This window comes from Sinohyriopsis cumingii, chromosome 12 (assembly GCF_028554795.1).
Source record: "Sinohyriopsis cumingii isolate HCF-2022 chromosome 12, ASM2855479v2, whole genome shotgun sequence".
NCBI classification, from domain to species: domain Eukaryota; kingdom Metazoa; phylum Mollusca; class Bivalvia; order Unionida; family Unionidae; genus Sinohyriopsis; species Sinohyriopsis cumingii.
The window spans coordinates 11,946,658-11,961,427 of NC_142972.1; the positions used below are offsets into that span (position 1 = coordinate 11,946,658).

The following is a 14,770-nucleotide window of genomic DNA, read 5'->3' on the forward strand; positions in this document are numbered from 1 at the left end:
TCTGTTAGGTAAATTCTCAGGGGTGGTTGGGTACAATTTTCTTTTGAGCTACGATATTTTATTTTCATTTATCTCAAGGTCATTATTTTTTTTAAAGAATGTGATTGGTATAATATGCTGTTATTTTGCTTTAAATCATCATAGAAGATAGTTTTTCAGCTATTTACAAATTTTGTTTCATTAAAAAGTATCAGGTCCATGCCCTAGAAAAATAAATTGTTGGTCCCTGATTCTGATAAACTGTGGTATGCATCAAAGAATGTTCAGAAATACAGCGGTATACTGTATACAAAATTTATCATGGTACCCAGCTCAGATTTCAGCATTCTTATCAAGCTGGTTTTGCTAATTATTCATCTCCATTGCTCATATGAGTTTGGTTGATATCCTCTTGGATTAAAATTTCCGAGTTATTGTTTGTTTTAATTACTTTTCATTGTATACTAAGCTAGGCATTGCTGTACTTTTTGTCTTAAACCATCAGTTTTCTATTCTGTAATTGGATGACACCTGGATGTTGAGTTCACACTGCTTAAATAAGCGATGTTAAAAAAAAAGGACCAATCTATTATATCATACTTTTACAAATGAACAAGTTTTTCATAAATTTTGTTTTTAGCTTTTTATCACAGCAATGTCTAAGAGAGTGGGGAGGTGTGGGCACAGAAAAGCACCTTGGGACACCCTACCCACCTGCCTAGAGTCTGTACAGACCTCAGTGGGACAGATTGTTGTTCCATTTGCAGCCTCAAGGTTGGGTGAGGTCTGGAACCTTGCCAAATGCATATGAACTTACAATGGAATGGAAGAAGGAGCTTGTCTCTTTTTACTCTGAACATACTGGATTTTCCTTCTCTGTGTCTCTTGGGTCTCAGAGAAAGATTGCTCAAATCTCATTGAAGGTAATTGGTGTTAAAGGGCACCCTCCTAACAGAGGTAATAAGTGGTTGGAGAGTGAGTTGTGTTCTCCTATGAGGGAGGAGCATGACCTTCTTCATTCCTGTTAGGAAAGGATCCGGCAGTTGCACAGTTTTAGTAGGGAGGAGCAGCACCCTTTCATTTCGTATAGAACAGAAGAGACAGCACCCTTGACTAGCCCACAGGTCGGTGTCAGCAGAGAGTGAGTTGTATTCCCTCTGTTCAGCCTAGCATCTTCAGTGAGCTTTACCAAGCTCATGGGAGTAGTTGCAGGAATCACTGGGATTCCATTCCTCCAATATTTTGATGATGTCTAGAGTCCCTAAGATTATATTTGTCTCACTGCTGGTCCATTATAGTGACTAGGATGTGTCTTTTAAAGTAACGATATTTATTTGATCCATAAACCTCTGTCTCAACAAGCAGACTATGGCAGTGATTGGCTTAAAACTAAAATAAAGCATTTATGGAACAGATCAGAAATTTGGCATAGTATTTTAGCAAAGCACTGATTCAAGAAAGTGAAACCTTGGCAGAGTTCATAGTGTGAAAAAAACAACAACTTATTTTGCAGCAGAGATAGCTAAGAGACAGTATCTGCGAGATGTGGAATAGGACATAACAACCATAAAAAGCAGTTTCCAGAATTATTCAAGCTAGATAAGCTAGCTGTGTATATCCCCTTTCAGACAGCGGACATTGACAGGGGTTCTCAGCATATAACAATATTAATATACTAATAGACTAATATCTTAAACTAAGTAACAGAAAAGAGCAAACGAAAAGTTTAAAAAAATTTAAATAAATAATTTATTTCTTTAGAATGCAGAATGAAAATTTAAAAGGAACTTACAATATTGTGAATGGTCATAACAGTTTTATCACACATCCAAATGCATAAAGTTCCAACTGAATTCCAGTGGTAATCCAAATAAACTCCTAATCACACATATTTGGATGCAATTTTTTTTATATCTGGGATGCAGAAAATCACTTATGCAGGAGTTCTCCATGCTTGGAATAAGACCTTTCCTTTTCCTTACATAATTCACTCACACTCTAATGGACAAACAGCTATATGTCAATGGTGTAAATAAGTTAGAAAATTAAATTCAGTGGCAACCGCTGGTTCTATTCATCTCAAAATTGAGCCTCTTAATGTATGCCCAAATTATTTCTGGTAGAGGATTGCAGCTTTTGCTGGTAAGACTCCTGTTTTCCCAAAATAGGAGTACTGGACTCCTACTTTTAAAATCATAGCAAGACCTCTGAATTCCAATATTGAACATATTGATATGTCAGTAGTCTTGAATATCCAAATGTGCCAGTGACCTATTGTGTGGCAGTATGCTAAGCCTTTTGATGTATCACAATAACATAATCCAAATATGTCAATTTCTGAATATCTGTTATTTCACATTAATGTTCCAGTCCAAGAATATTATTGAGCACTTTGCAATTCCAGTGAATAATAATTTGAATAAATAATTCCACCCAAATAAAATTCTAAAAACAACAATAAGACTGATTCTTGATTCTGCTAAAGATATAAATGCAAGAATGAGTAATTTCTAAAATAAACAACACTTTATAAAAAGCTAAGACACAGTAATCAGGATGGGGGTCAAAGAGTCCTTTCTTGAACATGAAGTTGTCAGCAAAATGAGGTATATTATTAAAATTATAATCAAGTATACAGGAAACATGAGGTAGTCCAGGTTTAAAATGGGAGAATTCCAATAGCTTAGACTCAGATTAAGATAAACATGTTTACTTCCATTGATAATGATCCTAATATTTAAGCCATTGTCAGAGAGAAATGTCAGCTATGTATTATGTTGTTTACAGATTAAATAGCCCTAGTCAGGTACATAGTTAACTTGATTTTGGACAAGGTCAGGTAAAAAATACAAATGTATACAACATACACTCATTAGGAAAAGCCAAAAAATAATAAAAGCTAAATATACATAGGAGGTGGTTAAATTTAATTTTATTGCCTTCTCCCATATTTGTGTCCCAAGCCCGCTGGCTCTGAGGAAAAGATAATTCTTCAGTTTGGACAGATTCAAAGGGGCTGCCTCATGATCAGATCTCCATTTGCTCTTTCATTTGGCTGTAGTCTAAGGAAACTTCCAAAGTTTTGTAATTGTCAAGAGTTGGTAGGCAGCACAACGGGTGGTCTTTTTCCCCTCTCTACACTGAGACCTGTCTGCAGTTGGCTACAGAGTGTACTCTTCTGCCATGCCCCTTTAGCATCTTCCCATGGACACAGCAATTTTACAAGTGGGAATTTTGATTGGGGACCTGGACTTGCCTTCCTAAGTTAAGATGTTCAAAGCACTGCTCACCTTAACCTCACATGGCTAATCTTTGTGGCAGACTCCTTCAGTTCGCTGGTTTTTTTTTTTACAACCATGCTACAATGCTTGCTGGAGGTGGTTGCCAAAACCTTGTGATGTGCTTGGTCAAAGTCTATCACACTGTGAAGCTGCTTCATCTCTGCAGCAGTGTTGCCATGGACACTTCTAAAGTCTTAATGGACCACAGTAAGAACCTTCTTAGGGCTGCAACCTGGGAGACAGAGATCATCTTCAAAGGTTCATTCCCTGTTTCATCTCAGGACCTGAAAAGCTAACAAGAATGGTCCCTTGCATCTGCTTCTAACCTAATGAAACTTGCCATAAAACATGTCCATCCTAATGGTCTTTCAGGGCCTTCTGCAAAGTTCTTGATGGGGTTCTCACTAAAACACAGAGTAATATGTAGATTAATGTGGATGAAATTGGTGCTCATCTGATCTCCACCATTGCACCATAGTGGCCAGCTTGAGAATCTTGTTTTCAATAGTTTTGCTTGATAAATAGCATTGACATGGTGTTTTAATTAAAAATTAAATTGGTGCTGATCGGAGCGCCAAACAATATCCAACTTTTATGCAGGTTTTTTTTTATACAGGTCAAACTTACCTTGGAGCCAAGTCAGAGGTCATTGCATGCATTTATGTACTTCATATTGAATGTATGAACACAGTAACTTGTACACGTGCAAGGGAACATCTACCAGATAGTGTGTTTCATTGCAGTGCAATGAACAAATTAATACTTGACATTGATATTAGGGTCAAATGTCTTGATCCAGGTTTTTAGCTGTACTGTCTTGTGAACAAGATAATACAATTATGAGTGGCTTTTTATCAGATCCATTTTATGGGTATGTCTAATGAATACCTTGAATCATGTGGCTGAAAAAGCCTTTTTCTTCGAAATTGTTCATTATAGATTTAACTCAGCTTAACATTTGGATATATCTTGACATTGTCGGAAGCAAGCTGAACAAGTTTCCATCTATGACATCAGGTTCAAAGTCAGTGACTGTAAAAGTAATTTTTTACTACAATTACAGGTATCTTCTGAACATGTTACCTCAGACATGCATATGTAAAAAAATATGTTTATAGCCAAATTTGTTATGTCGGAGTTTCTTATAAGTATCCTGGATAGTTTCATAGCTCAACACCAGTTAAAAGGAAGAAATGGTCTTAGACAGTTGAATTTCAGCCTCTTTTACAGGTCTCTCGGTAATATTTTTTTCAATGATCTGAAAATCAGATCTTATTGGAATGTTTATGTATTATACTGGATAATATTAAGTACTTCAGTCTTCAGAAATTCTACAAATCTAATCTCTTTTCCAGTTGTGATCATTTAAAATTTATTTCTAGGGTAAAGACAAGGACAAGAAACCAGAAGGCACTACTGGAGTAGGAGCCCCTGAGTTTGGGTTTGTAAAGCTTTCTTTAACTTGTACAGTATGCACTACATCTTCTGACCCTATTTCACTTGTGGTGGGTGTAATTCAGTGAACTTTGCCTGTGAAATCTCCTGTCTATAGTTGTGCAATAGAGATAGCTTACACTCACATCCATTTTAGGAGTGGAGCCTATCTGGCTAATATTTTATGGATTACATGTACCTCCTTAACCCTAAATGTGGTAATATCATAAAATGGGTTAATATTGAATGAAGTCTGTTGCCCAGCAGCACAGTTTAGTTCAAGCCCTTATCCTGGAGATTTCACTGTGTGCAGTGGGTTGTATTTTAATGGATACGATACTGACATGGGTGGAAAATGGTCACTTTATGTGTACTTTATAATTTTCACCGTCCTGATTACTTTTTATTTTCAGGTTTTACATTTCCTTTGAGAGCTATTTCATCAATGGCAGTAATAATAAATTTTCTAAGAAATGTTTTATCATAATGTAATCCTTTCTGAAAATTGTTATAAAATATTCCATTGATTATTTTTTGTCCATTAGTACAGACTTGTAAAATTTTGGACTTGTGCATAAACTTGTCATGAAGACTAAAGATTGTTGTATTATAGAACTGATACAAGTTGAAAATAATTGGGTCTCATGTTGATGGTGTTATGTATATTTAATTTATATCTGATTTAATTGTTTTTAAGTTTTACAATTTTTTTTAAAAAATTGTAAATTTCATTATTTGTCAAAATAATGTAGTTCTGTTTACTAGGAACTCGATACATTTTCCAGAAAATAGTTTGACTTTGACTTTGTTTATTTGGTAAACACTTAAAGTTGACCTAGTTCCCAATCTTAATTTAAAATTAGTAACAGCCATGTGAACAAGTTATTTAAAATTTATGTTTATTGTGGGAATAATAAGGTTGAGATTGAGGCTGTGTTGGATAAGTGACCCTCGACTTGTAAATAGATTTTAGTGAAGTAAACAACTTCTATTCCCAGAGTAAAATGATTGGTTTTGATCAAGGACATACAGTGGCTACGTGATTTTTTTTATATGTAAACATCATCATGTGACCCTTATCTGGGCATCTGTTTTACACATTATTCAAGTTTTAAACCACTGCATCGAGAGAGATCGCAGTCTGGGCTTATAACACTTGATGACAAGGTGTCCTTTTGTTGTGTCAGTTTGGAGCTATTTTGAATTATTTGGATTCTAAAAGATTAATTTGTTTTTCTGTAAATATTTATTTGCTTATACAGAATTCTTGAACAAAGAAATTTCTTAAAAAATTTATTTGGATTTCAGACAGCATGTTACTTCTTGTGTTTCTACATAGAACTGTAGACCAGAACATAATACAGGATACAGTATACGTCATCACCTTCCATCTTGGATTCTTTGTTGCGACTCTAACTTGAATTCATTAGAACATTTTATTATTAGAAATTAAAAAATTTATTCATAGATTATTCTTGGATTATATTTGGATTTCATTCTTGAAATCGTAAGTTCATATTTTTTTCATTTTTACAGTATTTTCCAGGGAAATAAATTATTTAATTTTTTCAAACTTGTTGTTTTTACTCTTTCTTGTGTTACTGTTTATTCAAGCCTAAACACATAACAATGAGTAGAAGAGTATTATTAGTAGCTTATGTTAAAAATACAGGGTCAAAAGTTTGGACAAATAATAATAATAACAACAACAATAATAATAATAATAATAATAATAATAATAATAATTACATGTATAATAATATTAATTAAAAAAATAATAAATAATAACAATGACTTTATTTAAAGAAAAAGCTCATTTGGTCAATTGACCAGTCTTCCATGATGTTTTCTGCAAGGACATTTGTGTGTGTATGTATACATCTAATAAACAGTTTTTAAATGATCAGTTGTCTTTAGACAATAAATGCTATTAAAAACTAGAAATACTGCTACAATAAAATGTGTACAAGGCTTTAAGGATGAGTACATACAGGATTCATACAAATAGAAGTAGCAAACATGTGTAAAACATTATAGGTGAGTACATATTAACAATGTTGTAAGAAGTAATGGTACTGAATTAAACAGAATCATATAGATGATTGGTTCTGTAGATGTTGACTAAGAAGCTTTTTGAAAGCTTGGCATGTGTCAGCTGACTTTATATAAGGTGGTATGAATTCCAGAAAAAGCAAAACTCTTCTTATAAAATTTGATATTGGCCCAATCTAAGCAATGTTCGTGATTATGTCACACAATACCATATACTAAACATGTTAAACTAAAAAGTAATTACTGCTGTCTTTCATATAATGTACTTTGTTATGCTCCTCTTAAGAGGTCCTCAAGGGAGATTAGTCCTTGACTATAATAAGTCTCCCTCTATAACAGTGTTTCTCAAACTTTTTTGTCTTGCGGCGCACCAAAAAGATCTAAAAAATTTCACGGCACACCTGTATAATGGGCTGCATGTATTTATTATTACACTTTTATTATAATTAGAGCGATCGAGTTCTCCCGAGATCTCGCACAAGTCTCGCGTTACAAAAGAAACCAGTAAATAACAGACTGACAGAGTTTTCATTTTTATATGTTACTTTTTTAACTTTTGCGACATTGATTTACCATTTAATTTTTCGATATGTTCAAGGTTTCAGAAAGCTAGCAATTTTAAATATTTTTCAAAACTCCCACGGCACACCTGCAAATCTCTTGCGGCACACTAGTGTGCCACGGCACACAGTTTGAGAATCACTGCTCTATAAAAAGAAAGTATTATTATTATTATTATTATTATTATTTATGCACCATTTGAGATAAAAATTTAAATCTTGAAGACATGATAGGGAATGGTTGAAATGTGTACAAAATGTTCTTAATTTTGTGGTTTTTTATACCCCTGTCAAAGAGTCATTGCTGTCAATTAAATTTCAGAAAATTAAATGCATTAAAGTCTAAGAAGATGCTTTTATGTAGCAAGTTTGTTTACTTGCCTTAAGCATGCAAATATCACCTGGTTAATTCTTATGTTTAAGAAGTCCAATAAAAGTTGTATCTTTCTAAATTGTGAAATATTTTTGTACAGTATGCAGTAACATATCACTGTTAAATGATGCAGATGATATTAAAATCATTTTTGTTTGCCATTCAAAATGGTTTTATAACAGAGTTTATATGTACCCAGTAGTTTTTTTTCAATTCTGCACCATATATTTAGAATCAGTTGCATTTGCTTCATTTATAAAGTAGTTATAAATTTTTTTTCAGGGATCAAAATTGCATTACTGTTCATTTTCATGTCTTGGTGTCACCAGATTTCAAGTTGGATTTGGAAAAAGACAAAGTACTCATTAAGATAAAACTTGATGAGTTTGGAGGCTTTGGGTCAAATAAACATCACATGACGCATGTTAGGTAATGTATAATATAATATTTGTTTACTTACCTATCTGTCAATCATGGTAATTTATATTTATTTAAAATGATAAAGAGGTTTGCAGGAGACGTAATAGCTAGCCATATAACTGGTCATTAGAGTCACAACTCAAGATGTGGGAATAGTATAATAGTAATAATCTGGTCCATTTGTCCGTCAGTTCATTAACACTTTTTGTAATCAGCATCAAACCTTTCATATATCACTGTGCTAATCAAGCTAATTAGCTTAATTGTCCAATTGTAGTCCTTTATAAAGAAACTGGAATTCTGATTTTTCTTGGATATTGACTAACCAGTTAAGAATATTAATTAATCTAAGCAGAAAATAATATGTTTAATTAGTTCATTGTCGTGGCGTTTGCATATGATGACAAGCAAAAGTATGATTCATTTAGTTCTGGAGAGGTCACATGCACAAAAAATTCCAGTCATTTCATATAAAAGGGAACATAATCAAGGCTGTTTTATTTATATGCTGTCACCACACTACTGCCAAATATATATATACAGTCATATAGCATTGGCACATCTGAACCAGCAACTAATACAAACACGTTGTTTTGAGAAATAAGCATCATTTACATCTACCGGTAATTAGTTTACAAAACTGGTAGTTAGCTTATGCATGTAAATGAAACAAGCAAATAAATAGCTCTTTTGGTTGATATTCTGAAGAATGCAATGCTGAAAAATGTAGCTTTTCCTTTTCTAAAGTTGGGTAGTATCAGTTTTAGACAAGATTTATTTCTTACAAATACACCAATTGTGCATATTAATTTGTCACGAGGTTGTATAATTTTGAATTTATTTGAAACTTCATTTGAAGGCAAACAAAAACTTAATTGCTTATTAATTTTATTAGTTTTTACTCTAGTATTTTATTTACCCATTCTTTATTGCTATATTCACACTTATTATATTTGTTCTTGTTATGCTCACCATATATTTGATTATTTTTTTAAAATATGCATTATGTGTTTTGGGATGTTAGCCTATGTTAATTTTATACTTGTAATTGGGGAGTTTAGCTTATGTTAATGATATGTATGTAATTTGGGACTTTAGCCTATGTTAATGATATATTTGTAATTTGGGACTTTAGCCTATGTTAATGATATATATATAATTTGGAACTTTAGCCTATGTTAATGATATATATGTAATTTGGGACTTTAGCCTATGTTAATGATATATATGTAATTTGGGACTTTAGCCTATGTTAATGATATATATGTAATTTGGGACTTTAGCCTATGTTAATGATATATATGTAATTTGGGACTTTAGCCTATGTTAATGATATGTGTGTATGTAATTTGTAATGGTGGTCTATGTTGTTGATATGTATGTAATTTGTGATGGTGGCATATGTTACTGTTATGTGTGTAATTTGTGATGGCCTATGCTTCTAATATGTATGTAATTTGTGATGGTGGCCTACATTACTGATATGTATGATGTAATTTGTAATGTTGGCCTATGTTGCTAATATGTATGCAGTTTGTGATGATGGCCTATGTTACTGATGTGTATGTAATTTGTGATGGCCTATGCTTCTAATATGTATGTAATTTGTGATGGTGGCCTACGTTACTGATATGTATGTATGTAGTTTGTGATGTTGGCTTATGTTGCTGATATGTATGTAATTTGTGATGGTAGCCTATGCTACTGTAATGTATTTAATTTATGATGGTGGTGTACATCACTGATATGTATGTGATGTGTGATGGTGGCCAGTGTTACTGTTAAGTATATTTGTAATGGTTGCCAAATGTTGCTGAAATGTAATTTGTGATGGTGGCACATGTTACTGATATGTACTATGTAATGGTGGCCTGTGTTGTTGATATGTATATAATTTGTGATGGTGGCCTGTGTTGCTGATATGTATGCAGTTTTTGATGGTGGCCTATGTTACTGATGTGTATGTAATTTGTGATGATGGCCTATGTTACTAATGTGTACGTAATTGGTGATGGTGACCTATGTTGCTGATATGTATGTAATTTGTAGTGGTGGCCTGTTACTGATATGTATGTAATTTGGGATGTTAGCGTATGTTGCTGATCTGTATGTATGTTATCTGGGCTTGTGGTCAGTATTACTGAAATTAAGAATTGATGTTCTGTGCTAGATCAAAGTTGAATTAAAAGATATATTCTCCATTTTTTTCAGACGCATCAAAGTATATGATGAAATGCAGATCAGTCTAAAAATCAGGAGAGAACAACTAATTGGGCGAGGATTTTTTTACAAATATGCAGTCCAAAAGGAAGATAAAGTGACTTTTGAATATTACCACAAAGAGAACTGGACTGTGCGTATTCCTGACAGACAATTCTGTCTATCAGAGGAATGGAGAAAGAACAGTAAGTTCAAGAATTTTACTGTAAATATGTTTTTAATGTAGCTAATATTTTCTATATTGATATTACTTTATATAAAATAGCAATGGTTATACATTAAAATAGCTACATGTTTTCCAATGAAGTATGCAAAATATATATTTAATTTCTTAAAAGTAGATTTTAAGAAGAATTTGTGCATTTTATGTTCAAGTGTTTCAGGGTAGGTAAATTAAGATCTCAGGTAAGTTTGGTATTAGGATGGACAGTGGTAATAGCTTTAAGTAGAGTTTAAGAATAATTGTTTATATATATATAAAAAAAAGTAAAACCAGCAGGTTAACCACTGTTTTTCTGTCAACTATAGTATTGTATAAAATAATGCACTTTTTAAAATTGTTTTATGTCTTTTATGCCCAGTCACAGGGGCCACCATTTCATTGTCAGGATCACTGGTCTAAATATATTTTCAACATGATAATTAATTTCCATTAGCTACGGAAAACTAGCTTTGTAGGGGTGAGCTCTGTTATCATTGAATCTACTGAGAATTAGTTTTGTTTCCACCACACACCCTCCTCCATCCTTAATGGCTCCACCAAGGATTCCAAACCGTTGTTACCATCAACTCATATTCTTGAAACATTATACCAGATATGATCACCCTCCCTTGATTAGTGTAAATGAGTTTCAAGTTGACTCTTGCCTCCACCCACTTCATTCAGGACACAAAATCATCATTGTTATCAGCTTGTTTGCCTTAAAATGTCATATGAAATATGATCAGTTACCCACAGTCAATATAGAATGAGCACAGCCTGCAAAGCAAATAGTGAGGCGAGGACAGATACACATGAAATGTTTGCAAAAGTGTGATATACCTTTTGGTATAATAAATATTTATAGAAATATTATGAGCTATTTTTCATGTAGGATGAGCATAATGTATTTGTTGTTTACAGAGTGCGGGGTACTGAGGTTGAAAAATTGATTGTATTTTATGAAAGAGCAAAGTTATTGGGAAACCGTTTTAGATTAATGTTACTTAAATGTTGGTCTTCAAAGAATGAGTACAATAGAAGCACTAGCATGACCTTCATTTTTATCTCTACTGGGGATAAAACCAAAAACAACACTTTTATGTGATGGCACATTGTCTATTGTTTATTGTCTGTTGACTGTCATTTGTCCATATGTTGACACAAGTTTTTTACCACTGCTCTTAAACTACTTGAAGGTTTGTAATGAAATTTCACACACACATTTGTCCTAAAGTCCTAAATGAAAATGTTTCTGCTCAGACATCCATCACGGTAGCCACAGCAGTGATCTTGAAAATATTGTCCTGAAATGATGGTCATAGCAACATGGGATTTTCACGGAAATATTTCTTTACGATGTCTGGTTGCTTATAAAATGAAAATGGGGCCAGTTGACACCCAATATGACCTCCATGGAAACCATATTGAGAATCTTATTACTACTCCCCTCAACATCAATTCATATCAGCATGGTGTTTTTACTTGAAGACTTCTTGTGAAATATATTTGGTCTCAAATAAAATTGTGCTGCCAACACAACAACCATTTTGAAGATTTTGTTACTCCTCATCTTGGACGGAAAGTCATATTGACATTGGTATTGATCTTACAGCCAATATGGCTATCATAGCAGTTAAGTTGACAGTCTTATTGCTGAACATTATCAGAGGTGGTTTCAACACTCAGCTGTTAAATAGGGGAGATGGTCTTATCTTTAATTCCTACAAATTCTTTTCAGACAGTAGAGCATCAGTTCATTGTTGAGGGACTTCTGTTTTAAATTACAGTGAGCCAACAGCCACCTTCTGGTGGAGAATGAGCCTGCATACATCACCTTAGTATATTTCATTGTTCAAAAACCATCACATGAGTATTTTCAAAATGCTTCAGCAGCTGTGGTTTGAATATTCATGAGCATACAGCAAGGAAGAATGACAATTACTTTTTCATCAGTAATAAAAAGTAATTAAACAGTAAAGCAAGGTTTTACTAAGTAAGGTATCAAAACTAATGTTAAGGCCCTACTTACGTATTTATAACGTGTGGACAAAATTACTACTGCTACTACTAATGTCTTTATTTAAAGAGGATCGATACCTGACTTAGTTAAATACAGCTAATTTCCCATGAGGCTTTCTACTGAAAATACAAAAATATTATCGGAAATATTAAATTAAGGTATAATCACGAGAGTGTTTTCTTTCTCTTGAAAATAAATTTTCACAAGTAAACACATCTGCAAATAAATACTAAACATTATGAAAGTTGGGTGATGTAACTGTTTAAATGAATCTTTTTACTCTTCTCTCCAACAACTACATTTTGAACTGTTTCAAATGACTTTAAGCTAGAGCTTCATTTATACATAGCAGTTAATTCTAACTTCTGATTTGATATACCTTTAGGCTATTTTTAAAAAATGTGGCATGTGTTGACATAATTTCAGTGTTATACTTTGTCATAAAACATCATTTAGGTATTGAATATGAGCAGGAAGTGCATTCCGTATTTTAGCCCAAGAATACTGTAATTTAAATTTGAATTGTTCAATGCAAGGTTATTCTTAATTGTTGTTAAAGTTTGATCTTAGATTATAGGGAGATGATGTTGTCTGGAAAAATATAGTCCTGTATTCAGGAACATCTCCTTTACTACCAGTTGTGGCATATCTAACTTTAACTCATTAACCCCTGGTGCCATATTTACGCATCAGTGGATAGTAGTCCTCTGCCGAGCTCTGTAATGTCAAGGTCATGTATGATACACTAAAGTGGGTGGTATTATAGAAAGGTAGACAGATGTAGCTCTACAATGATACCAGAAAATCTGGACGTTCTAGTTGCACTACAAAATACAAAGGGAAAAACCAAATTTTTTGGACCCGATTTTTTTCCACCCAGATTTGCCGTGGTTGGAATCCAATTTTGTGCCTGGATTTTAGACTTTTTGGCCTCAGATCTAAGGCAGACTGGTCTGAACTGCACACAGACAGGTGAACCTTTGCAAAAAGTAGGATAAGATGGGCTTTTTGGAACAAATATTGGTCTCAGTATGAAAATGATGGGTCCATTAAGCAAAAAAAAAGAACTCCAACTTTTACCCTTCTGCTCATGCGCGGGTGAAATAGCCAATGAAAATCAATGTTTTTAACACAACTAGGCATTAGGTTAATGGGAAATATTTTAAAAGTTAATGTATTAGGATGTATTTAGAAATAGCCCCCAAAATGTGTTTCCTACTTGCATTTTAGGTGAAAATGACAAAAACCTCCAGGGGTTAATGAGTTAATACTGTGATTCAGTTACATTCTACTTGTGATATGTTAGTATGTCAATTAAAAAACATCACTTTATACTGCAGTTGCTTTATTCTGTGATGGAGAATTATTCATAGTTTTTTATAATACTGTTAAAAAAACTAAGTTGTATTCAGGGCTTTTCGTATCAGCCAGGAGTGGGGCAAATTTACTAGACTACTTTGACTTTACACCCAGCTACTTTAAAAAAAAGAACAGTCTGTATCCCTATTGGAAGGGGTCCCCAGACCCCCTGCCTCCTTTGGCAACTCACCATCCAACTTGAAATCTAACGGAAGTCCCTATGTATTATAATAATTCCATTATGTGCATCCAATTTTTGAATTAAAAAATATTAACTGTTTAAAAATTAGTTACTTCATTCTTTCTTTATATGCAATTATTACTTACATCAGTGTGATTCACTTTTTCAAAGGCACTCTTTAAAAGGCCACTTTCATGTTTTAAAAGGGGTGGTCTTATAAGAGGGGCACTAATGTGCTTGCAGCCTCATTCATTGTACTTCTCATGCATTGTACTGCAGTCTTATCTGTTATAGCGCAATCTGATGCATTGTGCTGCAATACTTTTACTGCAGTCTCATGCTCTACCGTGATCTCGTATGTTTTACTGCATTTTCATTTGTTGTACAGCAGTCTCATGTGTTGTTTTGTAGTCTGATGTGTTGTACTGCAGTCTTATGTACTGTATTCCAGCCTTGTATGTTATGTCTCAGTCTCATGTGTTATATTGCATTCTCATATCTTGTGTTACGGTCTCATGCATGGTTTTGCAATCATGGTACTGCAATCTTGTGCATTGGAAATAACTCATGTTCATGTGTACTTTTCACTTGTCAGAACTTGAAAGAAAGGCTTATATAAAAAAAATCACATGATCTTAAATGCTTTCAGATTCATAGCCCATAATTCATTCAAAATATTTAGGTACATG

General features: G+C 33.4%; 1 protein-coding gene across 4 annotated transcripts in view; it reads left to right on the forward strand.

Moving 5' to 3' along the window:
* LOC149786011 (E3 ubiquitin-protein ligase rnf213-alpha-like) overlaps positions 1–14,770 on the forward strand; it is a 353,460-nt gene that overhangs the window by 10,953 nt on the left and 327,737 nt on the right. For all 4 annotated transcript variants that reach the window (XM_089976308.1, XM_089976310.1, XM_089976309.1 and 1 more), the window contains exons 4-6: positions 4,643–4,701; positions 7,962–8,108; positions 10,311–10,504. In XM_089976308.1, the coding sequence (XP_089832434.1) occupies positions 4,643–4,701; positions 7,962–8,108; positions 10,311–10,504 (400 nt within the window). The remainder of the gene's footprint in view (positions 1–4,642; positions 4,702–7,961; positions 8,109–10,310; positions 10,505–14,770) is intronic.